Genomic DNA, 26,836 nt, shown 5'->3' with positions numbered 1-26,836 from the left:
GGCCTTAGTGGCCACAGTTCCTTCCAGAAGTCTTGATGGAAGTAGCTCTGACTTTGATAACTTTGATGCCTTACCATTTTATGGCAGGCCTTTCAATATTTATTTATTTTTGTCAACATGTTTAATTTATTGAAGGTCTTTTCTGGTCTTTTTGGTTAGTGAAAATCTTGTTTTCTTAATGTGCACAGAAAATGCTCTTGTGTAAAGTTTGTGCTCTTCATGTTTCTGAAGGACTTAAAACAGAATAAATAGGCTAATTAGTTGTGATAGTTAAAATCTATCAAGTGGCTTTTTCCAAAGACATAACAAATGGAAGAAACCACCTGATAAGTCTGTTTTGCATCTATTTTGAGAGAAATTTTGATAAAGAGGAGTAAATTTTCTGTTTTAAAAAACAGGCATGTGCTGTTAGTTGGCCAGTACTACAAAAGTGCAACGATGTGGTGAATGCAAAATCCATCTGCAGACTTGCGTGGCAGCCCGGAACTGGGAAAGTAAGTGACACTGACGCTCAGTTCTCAACCCTTAAGTTACTTCTTTTACTCCTTGTTAATTTTTAATGTGAGAAATTTGCTTTTTTTATTGTAATTTTATTTGTATTATATATTCTGGAACTCCAAGCCAAATAATTAATACTGAAACTTTAAAAAATTTTATTGTGTGTATGAATGTGATGTTTGGGTCTATGCATGCATGCCATGCCATGCTTGTAGAGAGGAAAGTGGACATCTTAAGTAGAACCTATAAAAAGTCGAGGTGTGGGGCTGGCAAGATGGCTCTATGGGGGCAATAACACTTGCCCCTTTGGACTCTCATAAAAGTGAAAAGATAGATCTTTTCAAATTGTATGTTTTACATGAATTATTTTTATATTTTTCTTTGTATTAATACTTAATAAAACAATTCTGAAAACAGGATTATATGTAGTGTTGAAGAAATGGAAGTCTTTCTCAGAATAAATGACTCAGTGCTACTTCTAGGAATATTCTATAAGTATATTTATACATATGCACTACAGTATAATAAATATACCATTCTATGAGATTGCAAATGTCTTAGGTATTCATTTATAGGGAACTGGTTAAATAAATGTTGGTAGTCCTGAAAGTTAGATTGTCTCTAATGGTTAGAATGAAGAATATCTTTCATATTCTTTTAAAGTAGACTTTAACATATATTAAGTACAAACTATCAAGCTATAAAGTAGTAGGTATAGATAGAATGTTGATGCTTATTAATAAAGACATTGTGATATATGAATATTTAAATACATTTACACGCACATATACATATGCATTCTTTGTTGTTTTATTTTAAGAAGGAGCTCATGATCGAGCTTGCTATGTAGCTAGGAAAGACCTTAAACTCATGCCTCTGCCTCTGAGTGCTCGGAATACAGGCTCACATGGACCCCGCTCACATTCATACTTTTGCAGTCTGCTTACATTTGCCCTTATGAGTAGAACTGGTTCTGATTTGGAGAGACATTCAGGACAGACCCTTTCTTTTGGATCTTGAGAATATTTTTTCTTTGACATGGGAACTGGCTATGCAGCCCAGAAGTCACAGTTCTCCTGCTTCTTCCTGAATGGTGGGGTTATGAGCATGAATAACCACACTCAGCGTCCATAAGTTGAGTGAGCATTTAAGAGTGTAGATTTACTTTAGTAGCATATTTACTAAAATTGGGATGATAAAGAGAATTTTCCTATGGCATGCAAATTCATGAAGCATTCTATATTTTTTCAAAATTCCATAATTCTATTTAAAAATAAATTACATTATTAGATTTTTTTACATTATTAGATTTTAATTAATTAATTTTTATGTGTTTTTATGTTTTGCTTGCATGAATGTCTGTACCTCATGGGCATGCCTAGTGCCTGAGGGCTGGAAGAGGGCATTGGATCGCCTGGGACTGGAGTTACAGACTGTTATGAGCTGCTGTGTAGGTGCTAGGAATCAAATCCAGGCTTTGGAAGAGCAGCCAATAATACCCTTAACTGCTTCACTATCTCTTCAGCCCCACTTTACTTATTTATTTTTATTTTTTAATTTTGGGGGTTTTTTGGAGATAGGGTTTCTCTGCGTAATTTTGGCAGTCCTGGAACTCACTCTGTAAATTAGGCTGGCTTCGAATTCACATAGATCTGCCTGCCTCTACCTCCTGTTGGGTTTTTTAAATATGGAAAAATGTATGTTTTGTTTTGTGTTTTAGTAGTCCTGCTTTTGTTGCTGTTTTTCTTCCTAATCCTGGACCTTGTGTAGTTAAAGCATATATTCTTCCACTGAGATGTCTCCCAGCCCTTCCACAGTTTTGTTTTTTCTACTTAACCTGCTTCTTGGAAGAATATACTAAACAAGAAGTTGATTTCTTTTTTCCTCTTAAGACATTAAAAGTATCATGCAGCCAGTGAGATGTTCAGCAGGTAAAGTGCTGACTACCTGAGTTTGATTCGCTAGACACACCTGGGAGGAGAGAACCGACTGCTGCACATGCCCCATAAGAAATGAATTAATAAATGTAGCTTTAAAAATTAAAATCAAGGACTGACGTTCCTAGCGTCAAAGGGGGTGGAGTTTTACATGTAAGAAGGCTAGATTCTGAGGCTGGAGAGATGGCTCAGCAGTTTAGAGCACCTGCTGCTCTCTTGAGGACCCAGCTTCAATTCCTAGAAACCATATAGTGGTTAACAGACATCTGTAACTCCAGTTCCATAGTGTCCAGTACTCATCTCTGGCCTCCTTGGACACCAGGCATGCAAGGCGTGCAGACATACAAGCACACACACATAAAATAAAAATAAATACATCTTAAAAATAAATACAAGAAAGCTATTCTTTAGAAATAGTTTAAAATATAGTAAAGGGCCAGTGGACTGTCTCTGTGGATAAAGGCACTTGCTGCCAAGCCTGACAACCTGAGTGTTTGCCACAGAACCTAACAAGGTGGAAAGAGAGAAGACTCCTACACATTGTCCTCTGACCTGTCTGTGCACCGAGGCATGCTTGCTCTTTCACATGTAACATGGTATTTATTATGCCTTAGCTACTATACTATTGCTTTGTTTTTCATTGAAAGTAATAGAGTGATGGTCATTTGAGTTTTTTGCTCTTATGTCTTGTAATTACCTAGATTAACTTTATACTCTTTTTCCTCTACAAATTGAATTTATGTAACTTTGTCTTTCCCAATAGTTATTAGCAGTTCCTGTGGAAAAATCTGTTAAGCTGTACAGAAGAGAAACTTGGAGTAATCCATTTGATCTTTCAGATAGTTCTATCACTCAGGTAGGTTTCCTAAGTGACACTTGGAGTAGTAACTGCAGAGAGGATTTAATGCGTACTTCACTAAAAACAGTTGTCAAATAGGAAGAATGTGGGCCGGAGAGATGATTCAGTGGTTCAGAGCACTGGCTGCTCTTCCAGAGAACCCAGGTTTGATTCTCAGCACTCACATGGTGGCTCACAACCATCTATAACTGCAATTTTGGGGATTTGATGCCCTCTTCTGGCCTCCATACAATGCATGCAGATGGTATACAGGCATACATTAAGGCAAAATACCTATACACATAAAAATAAATAAATGGATATGTAAACAACAAAAATAAATTAATAGGAGGTAAAATTACCCTTAGCTTGATAGTAGAGTAAATTATTCTTGAATTTTTACTGTGAGTTTCAGTAAGACTTGTGATTCTAGTCTCCAGAACTTTAGCAGAAGTAAGATTGTTAGGATTTTTTTTTTTCTTTCGTATTTTCTTTTTTAAATATTTATTTTTAGGCAGGGCCTGTCTTAGGGTTTCTATTGCTGTGAAGAGACACTATGGCCCCTGCCACTGTTACAAAGAAAGAACAGTGAATTGGGATAGCTTACATTTTCAGAGGTTAAGTCTATTATCATCATGGTACAACCTGGTGGCACACAGACAGACACGGTGCAAGAAAAGCAGCCCACAGTCCTATATCTTGCCTCAAAGGAAGTGGTCTTACTCACTGGGCATGGCTTGAGCATATATGAGACCTCAAAGCCCACCTCTACCCTACAACAAGACCACACCTAATAGTGCCTCTCCCTTTGGGGGCCATTTCTTTCAAACCATCACAGGATCTCACCACATAGCCCTGTCTGTCCTAGAGTTCTCCATGGCCAGGCTGGCATTGAACTCATAGAGATCTACCCACCTCAGCCTCACTGGGATTAAAAGTGTGTGCCACCATGCCTGGCTAAATTTATTCTTTTTTAAGTGTATGTGTGGTTTTTTTTTTTTTTTTTTTTTTTTGTGTTTTTGCTTTTGTATAAGTGGACTGTGTATGTACCTGGTGTCTGAGGAGGCCAGAAGAGGGCTCTGAATCCCTGGAACTGGAGTTCTAGATGGTTGTAAGCTGGCATGTGAGTGCTAAGAAATGAACCCTGGTCTTCTGCAAAAGCAGCCAGTACGCCTAACCACTGAGTCACCTCTCCATCACCTTGTCATTTTTCTTATTCTGTCTCTTTCATTTCCTTATTTCTCAAATTTTAGGTCTATATTCATTCACTCTATAGTTATGTATGTTTTTGCATTTAAAGGTTCAGGGTAGCAACAGTGACTTACTAAGGTTTGCCTCATTCACTGTCCTCATTTGAATGTTATATTTTCAGAATGATAACATTGTTTTATATTATATTTCATTGTTAAAATTAGGCAGGTACTAATTTTCTCTTGGCTAACAAAACAACATATGCAAATAGCTGAATACTACTTAGAAAGGTTAAAAATAAATATACTTCATTGCCATTTAAAATGTAATTAGAATAATATAAACTCGAGATTTAAAACTATTTGGGGGTGATAAAGTGGCTAGTTTCAAAATGTACAACATTTTTATTAACTGTTTCTTTGTAGACACTCAATATAGTTACCTGGTCTCCCTGTGGGCAGTATTTGGCTGCAGGTACTACTAATGGCTTAATTGTAGTTTGGAATGTGGAAACCAAAGACTGCATGGAAAGGTACAATTTATTGTTTTGTTTTATTAGAGGAAACATTTGCACATTTTGAATGTTAATCAAAATGGAAATAACTCTTAGATTATGAAAACCATTTAGTTTTCTAATATTTATTTACTTATTCATTGTATGTATGTACACACTGGAGAGAGCATGCATACCCAGTATACTGTAGAGATCAGAAGACATTGCTTGGGCTGGAGAGATGGCTCAGCAGTTAAGAGCACTACTGACTGATCTTTCAGAGGTCCTGAGTTTAATTCCCAGCAACCACATGGTGGCTCACAACTACCTTGAATGAGATCTGGTGCCCTCTGCTGGCCTGCAGGCAGAAGACTGTATACATAATAAATAACTAAATCTTAAAAAAAAAAAGAAGACATTGCTTGAGTCAGCTTTTGAATCATGAGGGCTCTAGAACTCAGACTCAGCTTAGCAGCAAGCATCCTTATGCACTGAACCATCTATAGTACCATGTAATGTTTTCATGTTGAAATTTACCTATAAAGTAAAGAAATGTAGTTTTTATTTGTTTTTGGATAGTGCTGAAGGTTGAATGCATGCTAGACAAGTACTCTACCACTGAATCACATTCTCTAGTCCAGTTGACTATCTTTAAAAGAGCCCACTCTTTCATTTTTAGGGTAAAACACGAGAAAGGCTATGCCATTTGTGGCCTGGCCTGGCATCCTACTTATGGTCGAATATGTTATACTGATGTGGAAGGCAACCTTGGGATCCTGGAAAATGTTTGTGACCTCAGTGAAAAGGTGTCAAGCCATAAGGTAATGTGTAGTGTGCTAGAAGACGTTTTCCCACTGTTTCTGCAGTTGTGTGGATTTAGAGAACATAAACCGCCTCATTTTCTTGTGAAATTACAATTTGTGTTTCTATCTTAGACATCTAGTAGTCATTTGTAATAAAGCTGTTTAAATTTGTTCAACCTAGCGTTTCTCAAATAAATTTCACGAGGAAGCTTTGTTTCCTCCACTGAACCCTTTCTAAGTGATTTTCTTGCCTTTTTTTATTCCTTTTTTTTTTGAAATTAAATACATTTTTATTATATCACAGAAACATGGGTTGTAGAGCCCCAGGGGTGTGATCCTTGATCTATGTCTAGCCTGATGAGACCTCATTAGTCTTTATTTTTGATTCTTTACCTAACAGAAGGCAAGGATGGGAAAGATTTTTTAAAAAACAACTCATAAGAATAATTGAACCAAAAAAAAAAAAAAAAACTTGAACCAGCTGGGGGATGGTGGCACACACCTTTTCAGTCCCAGCACTCTGGAGGCAAAGGTAGGCAGATATCTGAGTTGGAGGCCAGCCTGGTCTACAGAGTTAGTTCTGGGACAGCTAGGGCTGTTACACAGAGAAAACCTGTCTCAAAACAACAACAACAAAGAATAATTGAACTATTTGAGATGCTTATGTGGGGAGGAAAAACAGGCAGGGTAGGTGTCATTTTGTGCTTGGTTGAACAATCTTTAATTGTCTAAATGTTTGGGACATTTTGAAGACCACCAAATCAATAAGGTCAGCCTCTGGCATTATTGGGAATGTGTTTTAAGCCAGCCTTTAGATTTTGACTTTGGCTAAAGGATTTAACATCTGACAAGTTGCTTTGCTGGCCTGTGAAAGTAACCGTAAGAGAAGAATTCATCAATGCTGCTTGAAAGCTAATTCTGTTACAGGCAGTTGTGGAGCTTGGGTTGCTATCCATTCATCCAGGGGTGCCTGGTCTCATTTATCACTAAAGGTGACTGGTATAGAAGAAGTTCTCATGCTGGCACAGTCAGATTCCTTAACAAACTGATCTTTAAAGTAGATTTGGGGGTGTAACACCAGAGGCCGGATCAATGTGATCACAGCCAGGCTCTGAGGTCTTCAATCTCGGGTAACTAAACAGCACCATTAAGCATTCAGAGATTTCTTTAACAGTCTTGTAGAGTCTGATGATTTCAGGACACTGCAGGTAAATGTGAGGTACTGAGTACAGAGTTCAGCAGGATACAGCTTCTACCTTTTTTTTATTTCTTTGTAATTTTCTTTTTAAAATGTTATTTTTTGCATTTTGTATGAGGATTGTTAGATAAATGTTTTAGAGATAATCCTTAAAATTTAATAGCTGAAAGAGATCTCAGATGGCTTATAAACCTTCTCTGCTCTGAATTAGGCTCCACTCCTAAAGCTGCCTGGCTACCTCCTCTGCTTGGTCATCTAACCTTGTTTTATATCTCCTTGCTGCTCTTTTGAGTCTTAGTGTAGACTTCCATTTGAAGGTTGCAGAATAATGCTCCTCCTGAAAACCCTATTAAAACTAAACTTTTTAAAGTAAAGAGTCACATAGGGTGAAGAAGACAATTGAAATAATGGTAGAAATAAAATTTTGCAGAGTAAAAATGCAGAAACATCATTTTAAATTAGGTTTTTGGGAAGTTGGATCTTAATACTACTGTGGTGGAGAACTGAGGTACAACCCAGCTTGCATGACTGGATCCCTAAAGATTCAGAATTTAGTAGCATTAAGCATTTCCCTGAAGTGGGGCTGAAAACAATAGATTTGATTTAATGAGCAAATCAATCCTCCAGTCTCAGTGTCAGTATATACAGATAGGTAACCCTTCTCCTCAAATCCTCATGTCTGTTTTAGCAGATGTTGGAAATTTGTTCTCTAGAAAGGCGAAATTGAGAAGGTACTTGGTCTAGGAATTCTGGAGACAATTAAGTAGCATTAGATGAGGGAGGGTTTGGAAATACTGTACTGAAAATGGGTTTACGTGAAAGCGATGCTTGAATGTTTTAATTCCCATTTCACTTGTATGTGGCTCCTAAAGATTATCTGATTGGGGAGGTCCTTCTGTATGCTGTGAATATGTGTTTCTCTTATTGGTTGATGAAGTATAGGCAGGGCTACCAGACTAGGAGAATGCTGGTAAGAGGAAGGGAGAAAGTGAGTCACCAGGAAGATAGCATGTTGTGAACGGGAAGGTAGGATGCCTGGGCATTTTCTGGTAAGCCAAGACCACAAGGAGACATGCAGATTAATAGAAATAGGTTAATAATTAAGAGAGAGCTAGCCAGTAAGAAGCTTGAGCCATCAGCCAAATAGTTTATAATTAATATAAGCCCCTCTGTGTTTATTTGGGACTAAAGGGCTGCAGGACTGGGCAGGACAGAAACCTTCATCTATAATTACCTCCTTGTATATTCTTATCAGGTATCTTTCCAACAGAAAAGAATTGAGGTGAAGAAAATCTTAACTCTAGGAACAAGTTGTACACGAAAAGAAAAGTGATGCAATAAAATATACCATTAAAATATAGAAATTGTGCCCATGACTTAAGGTTATTGTAAGGACTAAGTGAATTATGTGTTGCTAAGTGTGGCACGGCACTTTTTATGTTTTGGCTATTACGATTTTTATTCAGTCATAAAATAGCTTACATGATGTTAGTAGCCTAAATGTTGTGCATTGATTAAATCAAAGTAAGGATTTGCATTGAGAGGATTGGGATTGGTGAACAGTGTGAGTGTGTGCATGGAGTAGGGGTGGTTGTAAATAGTCACCAAATTCTCATCTTCCATCAAGGAAGTTAATAGGATATGGTAAACACATGGATAAAAGTGGAAAAACTTTAAAAATAGCACTTGAATATTGCTTACTAGCATGTAAGAAAATACTCAAGAAAAAAACCAGAGGCCTGTAGTGGTGGCTCCTACCTTTAATCCCAGTGCTTGGAAAACAGGCAGACAGATCTCTGAATTTCAGGCCAGCCTGGGATACAAAGTGAGCTGCTGTCTCAACAGAAAGAGCTGAAGAAAGGAAAGACATACTCTGCAGAGAAGGGAGTTGATGTCTGTGTAGAAGGTTGTTTTCAGTTTTATGATATGTAGGCCAAGCTCTTCAGTATGCTGATGCAGAAGTGTCACAGTTTAGAGCGCTGCCTAGGTCCAGCAAATTCAAGCCAGTCTGGGCAATTCAGTGAAACCTGGTCTCGAAACAATAATGAAGAAATGTCTGTTCAAAGTACTCTTAGGAATCTTTAATTCTATTCATAATTGAATGTTCTTTCCAGTTTGGTTTAGGAGGCATAGTACATATTTCTTCTTTAGCATTAGTTATTGTTTATCAACTTTACTATAAATGCAAGGCAAAAATTAATTTTTTTCTCAGTAAGAAAATCCCAAGATGTTCTTGGCTAACTTCTGTTCATAAAACTTAGGACTATCACTGGATTAGTTAAAACGATACCATATAGCATCTAGTTATCAACTTAATTACTCATTAAATCACATATTTAAATATATGAATTTGATACCTTTTTTCATTCTCTTTGTTAAACACTAGTTTCCAAGCCATAATTACATTTACTTCCATCTAAAAGATTTGAGATATATGGGTTTTTAATCACTTAACGATGTTTTGATTAGAATCTGGTGGTACCCAAGCATGGATGTGTGTTGACATTTTATGGCTTCGATGGCCTGTAGGAATAACTTATAGTCTCTGCAGTGCATCTGTTCACTGTTTGACCTTGTAGTGATCTGAAAACTTGTTAGTAAAGACACCTGACTCCTCAAGCGTGTTCACATTCCTGGGAAGTACTGGTTAAATCTGTTTTCTTTACCCACCATTTGTGTTTCTCTTGGTTTCATTATGTTATTTCTATAAGCATATAAAAACCAGAAGCTTGGGGCTGGAGAGATGGTTCAGAGGTTAAGAGCACTGCCTGCTCTTCCAGAGGACCTGAGTTCAATTCCCAACAACCACATACATGGTGGCTCACACCCATCTGTAATGAGATATGGTGCCCTCTTCTGGCCAGCAGGCATACATGCAGACAGAACACTGTATACATAATAAATAAATAAATCTTTAATAATAATAAAAGAAAACCAAAAGCTTTTAGAGAGTTGGTTCAAAGTAAATGTGCTTTACCTAACTAATACCTTTTTTTTTTGTTTTTGTTTTTGTTTTTTTTTTAATTAAGTAAATGAGAAGTCAGGCAGAGTTGTGGCATCCCTGTAACCCCAGCACTTAGAGATTCTGAGGGAGGAGAATTAAAAGCTGCAGGCCAGCCAGGCGTTGGTGGCGCACGCCTTTAATCCCAGCACTGGGGAGGCAGAGGAAGGTGGATCTCTGTGAGTTCGAGGCCAGCCTGGTCTCCAGAGTGAGTGCCAAGATAGGCTCCGAAGCTACACAGAGAAACCCTGTCTCGAAAAACCAAAAAAAAAAAAAAGCTGTAGGCCAGCATGGGCTACATAGTGAAGCCCTGTGTCAACCCTCCACCCCAACAAAAGAGAGTATGTTTCACAATGCAGTTGAGAGATTTTGCAGTAACTTTATCATAGTAGTCATGGTGACTTATATTCTGGAGAATAGCTTTTGAGAAGGAAGCTCTGGCTTGTATTTTGGCACATTGTTCTGTTTCCTTCTTTGAAAAGGAATATTAATTTTTTGATAGGGCTCAGCAGAGTATCCAACTGTATCTGGGATCCTCCTAGGGGGTTTCTTCTGGCTCCAAGGCTTGATTCAAGAGTGGCGAACCCAGGATTTGCTTTTAGGCTAGAATCACATTGTGAATGTAGCACCTGCTCTGTTCTCTGAAGGAGCTTCTTTTAGGGTTCCAAAATTCTATTTATGAATTAATATAAAATATTCCTGATCAATGCATTCCTCCTCTCCTTTTTCACTCTAGTTAATTGAGAAGGAATGTGATTTATGACTCTTTACTATTAGTGTCTAACCAGTCAAAGAATTTTTTTAATCCTTAAAAATTTTTTTCAGTTAAAATATTAAACAATATATTTATTCATCAACATGGTACAATTTAGAATTGTAACATACAGTAACAGCAAAACATATTTCTTAGTGTTTTCAACTCCTTGATATGTTACTCTGAGATTCAGAGACAGTAAATCATCATTCCCAGATGTTTTCGAGAGTTTTCAAAATTATGATATTTTGAACATACTTCTAATAATCTTTACATTCTGTAATTTGAACTAAGTAGTACTTACAAAGAGTGCTACAAGAGCATTCAATGAACAACACAGTTTAAAATTCAAGCCCCTACTGGAATCACATGTGGACCCTGTTTAGAGATTTGTTTTGCATTAAAAATGTTATACCTTGAGAGAACTTCCAGAAGACTTACACAAAGTGTACTGTACTGTATATGTGAATTTTGGAAAAAGGCATCTTGGAAGTTACAGTGATTTCACTCTTGCTCCTTCCAATAGTCACAGTGCTTCTATCAGATTCCCAGCTTTCCCCTTCACTCTGATTCTCCCCTAGAGGAACTGCTTGACACTGACAGTATCCATGGTTCTGTCCTCTACAGAATGGGTGCAGTCAAGGGTGAACTTCAAAACTTGCTCCTTTTCTTCCCCCTCTAATCCCCTTTACCACAAGGTTTTTGGTGGGTACCATGATAGTATAGGGGTTTCTTTAGTGTGCCTACATGGTCACTACATGTTATTGAGGAAATTGGGGTTCCCTGTTGTGGGTTCTTAGTTTTATTGATAAAATAATTTAAAATGGGCTTAGGAAGAAGCTTGAGGACTGTTTTATTAGAGTTAGAAAGGAGTACTATAGTAGGCCAGCGGAAATTCCCAGCAGTTGCTGAGAGCCTCGAGGGCGATGAAGAAGAGTCTTTAAGTCAGGCATGGGGGTCAGCAAGCAGTTATGGAAAGCTGTAAGGGGGAGTTGTGAGGGTGTCTTGAGAGCAGCCGAGAGAGCCAGGGTGTCAGGGAAAGGGCGCCTAGTTCTTTAGCAGTATCTGGAAAGGAGGTGATTATTATTATTATTTTTTAATCAAAAGAGCAGGCAGACTTAGCAGAGCTGCATGATGATAGCACTTTAAGTGGCTGCCTGTGTGTAGTATTTGCTTAACGTCTATCTCTGTAAACCTGGCCTGTCCCCAGAGTACAAGACATTTAAAATAAATGCTTTTGCTAGTCACTTTTAAATCATAGGTATGCGCTCGGCAGTTTATACATGTCTAGGAGCCAGGTATGTTGGTGGCTGTCTGTAGTCCTAGCACTTTGCCAGGTAGAGGCAGCAGGATCAGAGGTTTCAGGTCAGTCTCAGTGGCATAGTGAGTATGAGGCCAACAGGAATATATGATACAGTGTTTCCAAAAAACAAACCATAAATGGTTGCCTTTGGGAATCAAGACTGTGCATTTATGTGCAAGGAACTGGGTTTATCCCCGGCACCACATTAACAGCAAAAGAAAAAGAGCAGCCTTTTACCTGATGTGTTTTCTAAATCATTTACTAATATTTCTCATTTAATTTTTCAAGGTGTCTAGTAGAGTGGAAAAGGATTACAATGATCTTTTTGATGGAGATGACACAAATAGTGCTGGCGATTTTCTAAATGACAATGCAGTTGAGATCCCTTCTTTTTCAAAAGGAATTATAAATGATGACGATGATGATGATGACCTCATGCTGACTGGGGATCGTCTTAGACGGCGAAGTCACATCTTGGGAGATGATGAAAACTCAGTTGGTATGAATTTGACTTTGTGTGTATGTGATAATCCCCTTGCTGATTAGTTTTTCAAATGTTATTAAAACTGTCAGATGCCTTGATTAGTGTTTAGAGCTACATTCTAAATCCCATGCTTAAAAAATGTCAAATCAACCATCTAAGCCTTTCTAACAAACTGTAAAATAAGTTATACTCCCAAAAAAGGAAATAATAGAGATTAACTCAATGAAATTGATAATAGAAAAGTTAGAGAGAGGCCTGGCTCAGAGGATAGAGGCACGCACTTATGACCAGCCTTGTCACTTGAGTTTGATTCCCTGATCGCACAAGGTGACAAAAGAAAACTCACTTCCCAGTGTCATCCTCTGACCCCCACACATGGGCCATGGCATGTGCGCATCTGCACTCAAAGACGCACAAAACTAAAGAAGCAAAAACTGGGCTAGTAAGATGGCTCTTCCATCAGATAAAAGTACCTGCCTTTTAAGGCTGACAACCTGGGTTCAGTCTGTGGGATTCACAAGTACTCGGGGAGCACTTTTACCGCCGAGCCATCTCTACAGCCCCAGAACTTTCAAGAAAATTATGATTTGTATGTGTGTCATTTCACTGGTCCACCCAGAACTTTTTTAAAAAGTAAACAGAAATTGATTTCTAGAAATCAAGAGTTCTTAACAAGAATTCTTACAGTACAAACAAGTGTTTTTACTGTAGGTGGGTGGTAGCTAACAGTTCGAGGTGACTATTAAAGTTTGTCGTTACCTAGATTGACATAAGGCACCATGTGCTCTCTCTCTCTCCCAGGACTTTCTCATCAGCACACATTTCTTTAACATTCTGGAAGAGGCAAGTAGTGTGTCAGCGGTTGCTAAGAAATGTAGGGACATCACTCTACTCTTGCTTACTGCTTTTGTTTTTGTTTTTCCAGGTTGTTAATTTTATGGTTGTCTTATATTTCTTTGTACTGTAGATGCTCCAATGCTAAAATCTGATCTTCACAAAGAGGAAGGGGAAGATGACCAGGCAGGCAGTATTCACAGCCTCCCCCTTACAAAATCCCAAAGGCCATTCTACGATGGGCCCATGCCAACACCCCGACAAAAGCCTTTCCAGTCAAGTTCTACACCCTTGCATCTCTCTCACAGATTTATGGTGAGTCCACATTTACACCTAACTTTTAAGTAATTCTTCAGCGTTGTTTTCTCCCTAGAGTTTATTTGATAGATTAAAAAATAATTTTAAAAACCTTGCTTAAGTGGGCTAGAGCATTTTGATTGATAAAATTTTATGATAGGTTTATTTCATGGTTAACTAGAAATTTTAATCTTTTTTCAATATTACTGATGAGCATTTTGTTAATTTAGTTTTGCAAAATGAAATAAATATATAAAAATATGACTATATATCTTATATTACTTGTTGGGATATTTCCAAACCGTATTTCTCAGAATCTCACTGAGTAGCCTAGAGTTCACTATGTAGATCAGGTTGACCTCAAATTTGTGACAGCCTCCCATATTTAGCTTTCTGAGTACTAGGATTATGGGTGTGTACCATCATGCCTGGTTACATACTTTATATAAAATATTATTTGTATTATAAAACACTTGTTGGAAGATGTTTTTATAAGACAACTTTTTTTCTTCTTGGTTTTTTGAGTTTCTTTGTGTAACAGTCCTGGCTGTCCTGGAACTCACTCTGTAGACCAGGCTGGTCTCATACTCACAGAGATCCGCCTACTTCTGCCTCCTGTGTGCTGGGGTTAAAGGTATGCACCACCAACGCCTGGTGAGCTTGTTCTCTTTTAAAACTAGTATCTTAGGGGCTCAGTAGTGATGAGTACTGGCTAGGTTCAATTCCTCACACCCATGTGGCAGCTCACAACAGTCTGTAATTCCAGTCCCAGTGAATCGAATATCCTCTTCTGGCCCCCATAATGGTACGTAGACATCACATGCAGATAAAATACCCACACACATAAAACTTTAAATTTTTAAAAACTAAAAAAGAAAACCTCATATCTTAGTATTTAAAACAAGGTACAACACAGTAGGTATTAAGTATGTTTCTTGAATTGATGAATGAAAATATTAACTTTTGCTTCAAGTTTGAAAGCTTCCAAAAGTTCAGGATGTTATTTATTATTTATTTGATGTTTTCCTTGCTGCAAATGTTTTTATTGAAGACATAGTCTTGGCATAAATTTTTGGGTAAATACAAAGAGTGGTGTTTAATAATAAAACTTTATTGTTATTAAGAATTCTCATCAAGCCAGTTGGTGGTAGTGCACGACTTTAATCTCAGCACTCGGGAGGCAGAGGCAGAGGCAGAGGCAGACGGATCTCTGTGAGTTTGAAGCCAGTTTGGTCTACAGAGTTCTGGAACAGCTGGGGATGTTACACAGAGAAACCATGTTTGGAAAAAAAGAAAATCTCACTAAGTAATACATCTTAGTGTTCAGTATTTTATTTATAGCTATGTTAACATTATGTTCTACGGCCTTGGTGGCACCAGACATGCACATGATGCATATATATGCATGCATACACACATACTTTATATATTTAATCCTATAACAAACTAGTTATTTGAGCAGAAAAATAAATCTGTTGCATTTACATCTTTATTTGTGTAGAAACTCAAAGTCTGAGGTATTTGTTTTGAAGAATTTAATGGTTTGGTTAAGTGCTCTTTCAGTTGTATTATGTAATTCTTTGTTGTTGTTTTTAATATATTTTTAATTTATTAGTTTATTTTTTACATTGCAATCCCAGTTCCCCCTCTCTCTTCTCCTCCTGCTCCCTCCACTTCCCCCACCCCACCTCCCATCTGTTCCTCAGAGAGGATAAGACCTTCCCTTGGAAGTCTACTAAGTCTGTCCTATCATCTCGTTGAGGCATGACCAAAGCACCCTCCTGCCCCATGTCTAGGCTGAGCAAGGTATCTCTCCATATAGAATGGGCTCCACTAAGTCAGTTTGTGTATTAGAGAAAGATCTTGGATCCACTGCCTCATATATTGTCCCAGCTGCACCATTGTCACCTATATTCAGGGAGTCTAGTTCGGTCTTAGGCAGGTTCCCCATTTGTCAGACCACAGTCAGTGATCTCTCACTAGCTCTGGTCAGCTGATTCTGTGGGTTTCCCCATCATGGTCTTGATTCCTTTGTTCATATTATTGCCTCTCCATCACTTCGATTGTACTCCAGGAGCTTGGCCCATTGGTTAGTTATGAAATTCTGCATCTGCTTTCATCTGTTTCTGGAAGAAGGTTTTAGCTTCTCTGGGGTTGTGAATTGTTGCTTTATGTCTGATATCCACTTATGAGTGAGTACATACTATATTTGTCTTTCTGGGTTTTGGTTACTTTACTCAGGATGTTTATTTCTAGTTCTGTCTATTTGCCTGCAAATTTTAGGATGTCATTGTTTCTTACCACTGACTAGTACTCCACTGGGTATATATATCACATTTTCTGTATCCATTCTTTAGTTGAGGGGCATCTAAGTTGTTTTCAAGTTCTGGCTATTATGAATAATGTTGCTATGAATAGAGTTGAGCAGATGTCCTTGTGTGAGTGTGCCTCCTTTGGGTCTTGCAGGATCTTGAGGTAGGTTTATTCCAAATGTTCTGAGAAATCGACATACTGATTTCCACAGAGGCTGTATAAGTTTGTACTCCCACCAGCAATAGAGGAGTGCTCCCCTTACTCCACATCCTCTCCAACTTAAGCTGTCCTTGGTGTTTTTGATTTTAGCCATTTTGATCAGAATAAGATAGAATTTCAGTGGTTTTGATTTGCATTTCCCTGATGATTAAGGATGTTGAGCATTTCCTTAAGTGTCTTTCTACCACTTGAGATTGTTCTGTTGAGAAGTCTCTGTTTAGATCTGTACCCCATTTTAAAATTGGATTGTTTGGTAGTTTGATGTCTAGTTTCTTGAGTTCTTGGTATATTTTGGAGATCAGTCCTCTGTCAGATGTAGGGTTGGTGAAGATCTTTTCTCATTCTGTAGGGAGACATTTTTTTCTTGTTGACCATGTTCTTTGCTTTACAGAAGCTTCTCAGTTTCAGGAGATCCCATTTATTAATTGCTGCTCTCAGTGTCTGTGCTACTGGTATTCTTTTTAGGAAGTGGTCTCCTTTGTCTATGTGTTCACGTGTATTTCCCACTTTTTCTTCTATGAGGTTCAGTGTGGTTGGATTTATATTGAGGTCTTTGATCCATTTGGACTTGAGTTTTTTGCATGGCGATAGATATGGATCTATTTGCATTCTTCTACATGCCCACAGCCAGTTATACCAGCACCATTTGTTGAATGTGTTTTCTTTTTACCATTTTATATTTTTAGCTTCTTTGTCAAAAATTAGGTGTTCATAGGTGTTTGGGTTGATATCAGTGTTTTCGGTTCAATTGCATTGGTTCATCTGTCTGTTTTTATGCAAATTACTTATATAATTCCTAAAATGTTAAACACTTCATTTATTAATTGATTATGTGACTTTTTATAAAGGAGAATAACTAGTCATTGTAGTTCTGATATTACCACAGCATTCTGAAACTGCTGAATTAGATAAAATATGGTAACTCTAGGTACAGATTGAGTTACAGTGTTGTCAGTGCTCTTGTAGTATATAATATTGGGAGTTTCTGTTTTTCTTACTTGATCTTACATACTTGTAGGTGTGGAACTCTGTTGGGATTATTCGCTGCTATAATGATGATCAAGACAGCGCCATAGATGTGGAGTTCCACGACACCTCCATACATCATGCAACGCACCTATCTAACACTTTCAATTACACAATGGGAACTCTTTCCCATGAAGCTGTTTTGTTGGCGTGTGAAAGCACTGATGAATTAGCAAGGTACTTAGCAGGAATCTGGCATCATTGAACAGTTGGTTAAATTGTATCTCCCAGGAACTAGAATTGGGTGTAAATGCCAGTACAGCTCAGAATATGTTTTGCTCTAGTTGTCTCCTCACTGCATCTTCTGCATATGAAAATGATAGGATTTAATTTATAATGCAATAGAGATGAGATTATATTTTATGTTGTTACTGTTATTACTGTAGCATTCATAGAACATTCAAAATGAAAGATTCTTTCATTCCCTTGAAAATTCCCTTTAGAATTCCCCCAGAATTAATAATATGATATGTATTCTTGACATTTTTATATGAACCCTCTTTTTAAAATTTAGTTTATTGTGGTATAATTTATATATAAGTAATCATACTTCAGGTTGATGAATTGACAGATTTGTATATACTGTGAGTGAATACTTTTGTATTATCTGAAAAAAATTTCGTATTTCTTATAATTAAGTCAGTCCTAGTCTTGGATAACTCCTGGCCTCAGTATTTTTGTTTGTTTGTTTTGCCATAGATTAGATTTGAAATCTTTCTTTGAAAAATGAGTTTTTACATCCAAATATAACATTTACCAAGTTTTTTTTTTCTTAGTGGATAGTTTACATGGTTTGATGGGTATGCAGATATCCTTTTGTTCTCCTTAGACATATACCACAGCTCTGTATATTTCCTTTTCATTTTAAAATTAGTAGTCAGAGTCAGTATTTCTTCTGATACCAAATTCAGATGCTACCTGCATTCCAAATGCATGGAGAAAAGGCTGGAAAAGCATCAACTTTTAGCAGTGTTAATAGTTTTACTGATGATATCTGATTGCTTTTTCTTTTTAGGGGTGGAGGGGTTTGGAACTAGCTCTGTAGACCAGGCTGGCTTTGGACTCACAGAGATCCACCTGCCTCTCCCTCCTGAGAGCTGGGATTAAAGACATACAGCTATATGCGATATTTTCATATATAACTAATCATGATGCCAAAGTTTATTTTCTATTTTATCACTACAATTGATTTTAAAGAAATAATCATGAAATCCTGTCTCAGAGGGAAAAAAAATCACATATAAAAATTCAGTTTTTCTTGTTTTTTAATTTATTTTAGCAAGCTTCATTGCCTGCACTTCAGTTCATGGGATTCAAGCAAAGAGTGGATAGTGGATATGCCTCAGAATGAAGATATTGAAGCCATTTGTCTAGGTCAAGGATGGGCTGCTGCTGCGACCACTGCCCTGCTCCTCCGCTTGTTTACTATTGGAGGTGTTCAGAAAGAAGTCTTCTCCCTTCCTGGACCAGTGGTGTCAATGACGGGACACGGAGAACAGCTTTGCATTGTTTACCATAGAGGTAGGTTTTTCCCTGTCTTATATAATACTATACCTTGAGTAAAATGGGAACTACTTGAACTTCTTTGGTTGTGAGCCCTAACGGCTGAGCCATCTCTCCAGCCCCTACTTGAGCTTTTTTGTTGTTATGATGTCCTTTTGTTTCGGATTGTATACCTCCTTTAATATTTACTTAGTATTTTCATCACTATAGTCTTACAATTTAGAAAATGCTGCTGTATCACTAAGCAAGGAAAGTGAGGATGCTTCATTTATAGACTATTGTTACAGAGGGAATTCCAAGGTAAAATCTGGTTTTTACATGTATAAAGTTTATCTTTTGGCAGCAATGTTGTTCAGTATAAATACCTCAAAAATAACCTATAACTGCTAGTGTGAAGGACCAAAACAACAGTGAGTGTGGCTTTTCAGAAGTTGGACCCTCCTTTTCCTTGATTTTTGTCTTTATTCCCTTCCCTGCCCCTGTGTTAACAGAGACCTCATTGAGATTAGTGATTAAGGTTCTTAGTTTGTTTTGTTTTAAACACTCTGGTGAAAATACTGTCTTTCTGGCTCCTGTGACATCCTTTTCTAACTCCTCTCTTCACTGACCCCTCTTTCTCCTTTTGGCTCCTCCTGTTGTGCTGACTTTTTGCCATAGTTAACTTCATCTTCCATGGTCCTCTCTAAAGTCAGAACCTTGCAGTCTGTTGACATCGTACCTGCAATAAAAAATAGATTCTCTCCAGGCGTGTTGCACGCCTTTAATCCTAGCACTTGGGAGGCAGAGGCAGGTAGCTCCTCTCTGAGTTCGAGGCCATTCTGGTCTTCAGAGAGCGTTAGTTCTAGGACTGCCAAGGCTTCACAGAGACCCAGTCTCGAAAAATAAACAGATTCTCCATTTTGTATCTATCTGCAAGTGTAACTGAAATGAAGGTTTCGTGAACAATATTTACCCTTTGATTTCACCTTTTAAAAGTTATTTGGAACTCCAAATTGATACCATGACTCCTGTCATTTTGAAAGCCAGGTGTGGTGGTGTAAACCTTTAATCCCAGCACCTGGGAGGTAGAGGCAGATAGATTTCCTACTTTCAAGGCCATCCTGGTCTACATAAGAGTTCTAGATCAATCAGAAGTGCATGTCTGTGTATATATACACACAGAGACCCTGTCTCCAAACAAACAAAAAGCTACCCCCAAAACATTTTGAGAAACTACTTTAGGGGATGTTAAAATATGGTTTTAAATATGTGCGACCCTGTCTTCTAAATTGGTATATTAGCCCTGTCTCATACCTTGTCTCTGGACTTCCAAATTCAGTTGCTCATTTGAGAATTCATGTGCTGTGTTTTAACTGGCCTTTAGAACTCATCTTGGCCATATAAGTGAAACCTTAACATTTTTGTTTTTTCTTCCGAACTTTCTGCTTGAACAGTTTGGTCACTTCAGTAATTAGTCTATTAACAGTTCATATTAACAAATGCTCAAGCCACACAACTACAAGTCACAAAAACTCCTTCAGTATGGTCAGAATGTGTTTTGTTCTGTGGAGTAGCTCATTCCAAGTCTGCCTCATGTCATTTCATAAACTAACACCCCAGCTATATGTCATACTGTATCGCTGGTCTCCACAAGTCTTTAAGCTCTTAACGCTTGTGTGCTACAGTCTGTTTGCTGCATAGCTGCTTGGATGATCTTTTAAAAGCATAGATCACCTCCCTTTTCTGATTAAATTTCTCTAACTTCCTTTCATTTTTATAATAGCAACCAAACTACTTGCCACACAAGGTGTTTTATTGGTCCTGCATGATCTGAACTTCATCTGTTTCTTCAGCCTCATGCCTTCTGTTGTCTTTCAGGCCATGTTGTGGTCATGCTGGCCACTATGTCCCATGAACTCTTTATTCTTATGTTTGTCATAGGACCTTTCCCGCTCCTGTGTCACTGCATCCATTTTTTAAATATGAGCCCACATGAGGTTATATAACAGAATGACATACACAAAAAAGTTTAGCAGTGGTAAAAGGCTTCTAGATGCAATCATAAATCAGTTGAGAGTGAAGTGTGCAATGAGTTTCTGGGGTTGGACAAGGCTTGTGTTTGTTGGTGTGACTTCACTGGGCTCTGAATGCACCATATGTACACTTGGAACTGTGTGTGCCATCCCACCCCTGGGCACCAGAGAACACCACCTGAAGCACCTTGCCTAAAATGTATATATTATGAGCAGTGTGTCTATTGTACATGGGAAGTTTTCTATTCTTTAATTATTGGAAACAAAGGTATTTTTTTTACCATCATTCCTCAAATAAGTATCTTTGGATTGGGCTGTGTCAAGGGATGCTTGGTTATAAAAACTTGTTATTTTAGTCTCATAAAAAAACGGTGAATACCCCTCCCCCCATATTATCTCCATAAGGTGAAGATTAGGGGACGCTGAGGGAGCAGCTGGATTCTTCTTCACTGTCCTCTGTGTGGGGAGACACACACGTCCCCACAACTGACTGCTAAGCCTCTTGGCTTATCTTCAGGAGCTAATGATCAGAGATGTGTTTTTTTTTAAACTGCCATGATCCCAAGGTTCCATCCTGAAATTTATTTTCCTTTGTATGCATATGTGTAAATGATTTAAAAATAAAACTGTAAAATATTTGTATGAAGAAAAAAAAATGGTGAATGAAGCCAGCAGTGGTGGTACACACCTTTAATCCCGGATCTCAGGAGGCAGAGGCAGATGGATCTCTGTGAGTTGAGGCCAGCCATTTTTGAATGACCCTGTTTTAGCTTCTTTTCCTGTTACTATGATAAAGTACTGAATAGCCTCTGGTGCCTGATACATATGTGCATTTTTCTAGGTACAGGGTTTGATGGAGATCAGTGCCTTGGAGTTCAATTGCTAGAGTTGGGGCAAAAGAAAAAACAAGTTTTGCATGGCGACCCTCTTCCTCTTACAAGGAAATCCTACCTTACATGGCTGGGGTTTTCTGCTGAAGGTAATATAATTTTCTTTCTTTATAATAAAGACATTTCAAGAAGAAAATAATTGTATTATTTTAGTCTTAATTTATTTAAAAATAGTGCTTATGTTTACATTTTTACATTTTAGCGTGACATGGAAACTTCAGTTGTTATGCAGAATAGTGACTGTTACCCTTGTGAGAATCCTGGTGAGAGACCTACGAAGGAAGTTATATTTGTATTATTGTTTTAATTTAATTATGTATATGTTCATGCCCATGGAGCCCAGAAGAGGACATTGAGGTCCCTGGAGCTATAGTTATAGGTGATTGTGAGCCACCTTTGTGTGTTCTGGGAACCAAACTGTAGTCCTCTGTAAGAGTAGCAAGTGCTTTTAACCACTCAGCCATTTCTCCAGCTCTGGAAAACAATATTTTTCTAGTATTTATTTGTTATATAACAAATAGAAAATACAGATCTTCGATAGAATTATGTCTTTTCTAGTAAATTCTATACATAAGTTAAGGAGTTTCTAAGATTGTGTTTCATCTATGTGTGGCTCTTGAACACTTGAAATGTGGCCAGTCTGAATTGAGATATGCCATTCATAAGTAAAAAAGGAATATTAAAAAAAAATTTCAGAAATTCATTTACATTGACTACATATATGTTAAGTCATAATATTTTGGCCATATTGGATTAAATGCTAGAATTTCTTGTTTAAAAGTACTACAATAAACCCCAGCGAACCTAGGTAACAAAGAGGACCCTAAGAGAGACATACATGGAAGGGGAAAAAGACAAGATCCACCTGAGTAAATTGGGAGCATGGGGGACAGGAGGGAAGGCAGAAGGGGAGAGGGGAGTGGGGAAAAAATGTATAGCTCAATTTAAAAAAAAATGGCAAAAGAAAGAAAAAAAATTAAAAGGCCCAATTAGATTGTGTAAACTGGAATTAAATGTGCAAAAAAAGTACTGCAGTAGGATTAAAAGTTACATTTGTGAATCACTTGCTCTTTCTCTTGGACTGTCTTATTACTGACCTGCTTACAGTGATTTATGATAGGCACTTTGAACAGTGCCTTATTTGTGCATCTGCTAACTCTCTTGAGGGCTTAAATATAGCTTACTAGGGATGTATGTCCTTCATTGACTGCTTGGTTTACTTGAAAACCTTAGTTCATCTTTTAACATGTCAGCCATTTCTGTTGGAATGTTGTTGGTTATTTATGCCTGAATAATACTGCTGTGAGTAGCCTCCCTTTCTATAGCTTTTTCTTTTTTCAAGTGCCAACCAGGTCTAGCACCAGTGGAAAATGGTAGCAGATAACAAAAGGGGTAATTCATACCTTCTGAGGAGGAACAGTAGGTGGGCAACAGTGGTGTTCACTATTTTCCTAAGAATTGCTTGCCTGGGAGCTTTTGAGAGAACAGTAATAAGACCATTGAAGAAAAGAGGCATAAAAACAGTACCAAAGCATTACCTTAGAGGAAGTGCTGGTCATTGTATCATCTTTCTTAACCAGAAGACTTAAGATAGATGTTTAAACTTTTTAAAAAGTTGAATTGACTTTAAAATAATTACTGCTATATTCCAGCAGAGGGCATAGTTTTCACTGAAACTGTTTTGTTGTTTTTGTTTTTTAAAATAAATTTTAGTCAGATTTGGGATTTTTTTTTTACTTCTTCAGTTGGGTCTGTGTGGTAATGAAATTTTCCAGAAAGCAACCCTGAATTATCTTCCCCCTACCTTTTGCTTTTGAAATAAAAGTGGAATCCTTAGTATGTGTTTCTGAAGGTTTATTAAATTGTACACAGCTGTATTTTCAAGTGATTTCTTTGTCATTGGTTATTTAGGTACTCCCTGTTATGTGGATTCTGAAGGCTGTGTTCGAATGCTTAACAGAGGGCTTGGGAATACATGGACTCCTGTATGTAACATAAGAGAACACTGCAAGGGAAAATCTGATCACTACTGGGTGGTTGGTGTCCATGAAAATCCCCAGCAGCTAAGGTGAGCCATCGCAAAGTGTAGACAGTTGATTGATGTAGGGGGAGAGGTTGAGACAGGATCTTGCTGCACCACTGAGTCTGGCCTCTAACTCCAACAGTCCTCCATCATGCTCTCCTGAGTGTTGGAATTTACATTTGTACCGTTATGCTTGGCTCCAACTTCCTCTTTGTTGAGACTCCATAAGTATATTTATTTGCTTTTCATCTTCTGCCAACTGATGGAGAAATTAAAATGTGGTCTATCTGTATTATTGAGCTGTAGAAAGTTGTAAATTACTGATACATACTTATAATGTAAATGAACATTGAAAATATTATGCTAAGTAAAAGAAATTAGATCCTAAAGGACTATATATTATTTGATTCCATTTATAAAAACATCCAGCACGGCCGGGCATTGGTGGCGCACATCTTTAATCCCAGCACTCGGGAGGAAGAGGCAGGAGGATCTTTGTGAGTTCAAGTCCAGCCTAGTCTCCAGAACAAGTGCCAGGATAGGCTCCAAAGCTACACAGAGAAATCCTGTCTCGAAAAACCAAAAAAAAAAAAAAAAATCCAGCATAGGGGTATCTCTAGAGATAGGATAAGATAACAGGAATCCCTGTAGTCTGTTCCTGGCATCTCCAGGCAGACTGAGAAACAAGAGCAGGAGTGTTTGGGGAGGTAGTAGTCTCCTATGGGGATTTGAGAAGAGAAAATAGTCTTTTTAGACAATGCAAATGAATTCAATAGAACACCATAAAGGTTTTAATGCTTATTTTCCATGTTTGCCTAGAATTTGCAGAATCCCATTGTTGATAATATTTAGTATTATAAATTATTTTAGTTGGCTGGGGATATGACTTAGTGGTAATGCTTGTTTAACATGCTGGAGGCCCTGAGTTTCATCCTCAGTACAGGGAAAAACACTATTTTTATATTTTAAAGAAAAATCTGGGCATGGTGGCATAGCACTCAGGAGGCAGAAGCTGCTGGATCTCCAAGTTTGAGGTCAATTTGGTCTTTAAAGCAAGTTACAGGTCAGCCAGGGTTACATAATGAGACCCTGTGTTTTGTTTTGTTTTGTTTTGTTTTGTTTTTGAGACTACAGTAGTTAACTTTTTAATTGGTGTTAGGATGTATGGTTGTCCTCAGGAATTTCTTGTTATTTCCATTTCTAGAAATATTAAAGAACTCATATTACGTCTTAATAGAAGGTTATGGTTTGAATCCATAATTTTTGGTAGCTCCTCTAGTGCTTGCTAAAGTTAAGATGACTCATTTTGTTGTTGATGTTTCATCTATTATTTGAGGCAGTGTCTAATATGTAGACCAGGCTGGCCTAGAACCCAGAGAGCCACCTGTTTTGCCTCTGAAGTGCTAAGATTAAAGATGTGCTGTTCACAACTGTAATTCTAGCTCCAGGGGATCCAATACAGTCTTCTAGCCTCCTTGAACACTTTACATACTTGCCCAAATCCACATTCAGGTATATTTCTAATTAAGAATAAAAATTTTTAATTTAGAAATTATTTTGGTTTTCTTGAAATTGAATCTCATGTAGCCCAAACTGGGCTCAATTCACCATGTAATCACAAATAGCCTTGAACTCCTGACTTTCACTGCCCTGGGTGCTAGAATTGCAGATCTGTGCTACCATATTTAGGATAGCCTTACACACATTTGAAACACTGACATGCTAAGAAGTCTACTTACAGGGGGGGGAAGGGGGAGACAGGGGACCCGAAATTGAGAGCACTTGTTGCTCTTACAGAGAACCTGGATTCAATTCCCACCACTCACTCATATGGTGGCTCACAACCATCCATAACTCCAGTTCCAGGGGACCCCTCTTCTGAACTCCATGGGCACTGGGTATGAATGTGGTGCTTATAATACTCTTACTTACAAAATAAATGCATCTTTAAAAAACAAACAGTTAAGCCAGGTGGTGGCAGCGGTACATGTGTTTAATCCCAGCAATTAAAAGACTGCTTGTGAAAAATGTATTTCTACCAGGTGTCGTGGATTGGAGGAGAATTGGGACTTCAGGGCCAGCTTAGGCTATGTATCGTGACTGTGGCTCAAAAGCAGAAAGGAAAGAAGGAAATGAAATTGTATTTAGTTTTGTGCACTAGGAGAGGGTATTTTCATACTTTCCTTGGTTTTATTCTAATAAAACAAAGATACTTTTGTTCAGAGGTCGGAAACTGCTACTCAGTCGTTGCTGCTGCTGCTTCCTCCTTCTCTCTTCCTCCTCCCCCTTCTCTTCTTCTTTTTTTGAGAGCTTCTTAAGGATTTGAGCCTGACTGGCTTCAAACTCATGATCTTCATGCCTCAGTCTCCCAAGTGATGAGAGGATAGCTGTGTGCCACCATGCCTGCCTGTCTGTTTACACTCATTTAGAGATGATTGTTTTCCTTTGTGTAGCGAGAGATAACTGAAGACCAGGGAAGAAACCCTACAACTTTCTTCAGTAGTCTGCTGCTGTGTTTAATGAAACTTACCCACCCTCGCTAACAGGAAAGTTCATTAAAACTTCCCAAGACTTTGGTTTGCTCTTGGTGTTTGTGGTAAAGATAGCTTGGGCTTTCTCACTCTGGAAAGGCAGTGTGGTGTCCAGGTCCACAGCTCAGTCTCTGAGTCATGCTGCCTGCTAAGTAGCCAGGTCATACTGTTTAGACTTTGTGCCTTTTCCTCAATGCCTGGACAGAAAGTGCCCATCTCAGAATTGCTGGAAAGATAAAATGATTTTATAAGTACAGTGTACATGAAACAGTCCATGTCACCAAATGAGTGTCCATTGAATGTTAGCTGATAAAAATTAGTAATTTTTTCCCCTTTGAGACAGTGTAGTTGTCACTGTATAGTTCTAACTGCCCTGGAACTCACTTTGTACACCAGACTGCCTTGAACTCACAGAGATCCGACTGCCTCAGTCTCCAAGTGCTAGGATTAAAGGCATGCACCACCACCGCCCAGCCTGCTCTTTTGCTTTTAAAAAACAATTCTTTAATGAACCTGAAAGTAAATTTGTTTTTCTTTTTTATTGTATGTGTGTGAATGCTGTGTGGCACACAAACAGGTAAGAGGACAGTTTGTGGGAGTGTTTTATCTCCTTCCCCCTTGGTTTCTAAGGGCACAGAACTCAGGCCATGAATCTTATCAACAAACACTTTTACCCACCAAGCCATCT

General features: G+C 38.0%; 1 protein-coding gene across 2 annotated transcripts in view; it reads left to right on the top strand.

Moving 5' to 3' along the window:
- Wdhd1 (WD repeat and HMG-box DNA binding protein 1) overlaps positions 1 to 26,836 on the top strand; it is a 43,746-nt gene that overhangs the window by 6,917 nt on the left and 9,993 nt on the right. For both annotated transcript variants that reach the window (XM_027386542.2, XM_027386541.2), the window contains exons 6-15: positions 399 to 494; positions 3,199 to 3,291; positions 4,890 to 4,996; positions 5,637 to 5,778; positions 12,305 to 12,515; positions 13,468 to 13,649; positions 17,182 to 17,366; positions 18,469 to 18,710; positions 21,546 to 21,683; positions 23,506 to 23,662. In XM_027386542.2, coding sequence (XP_027242343.1) covers positions 399 to 494; positions 3,199 to 3,291; positions 4,890 to 4,996; positions 5,637 to 5,778; positions 12,305 to 12,515; positions 13,468 to 13,649; positions 17,182 to 17,366; positions 18,469 to 18,710; positions 21,546 to 21,683; positions 23,506 to 23,662 — 1,553 coding nt within the window. The remainder of the gene's footprint in view (positions 1 to 398; positions 495 to 3,198; positions 3,292 to 4,889; positions 4,997 to 5,636; positions 5,779 to 12,304; positions 12,516 to 13,467; positions 13,650 to 17,181; positions 17,367 to 18,468; positions 18,711 to 21,545; positions 21,684 to 23,505; positions 23,663 to 26,836) is intronic.

This window comes from Cricetulus griseus, assembly GCF_003668045.3.
Source record: "Cricetulus griseus strain 17A/GY chromosome 1 unlocalized genomic scaffold, alternate assembly CriGri-PICRH-1.0 chr1_1, whole genome shotgun sequence".
Lineage (NCBI taxonomy): Eukaryota > Metazoa > Chordata > Mammalia > Rodentia > Cricetidae > Cricetulus > Cricetulus griseus.
The sequence above is the reverse complement of the archived record's forward strand: the minus strand, read 5'-3'. Positions and strand labels throughout refer to the sequence as shown.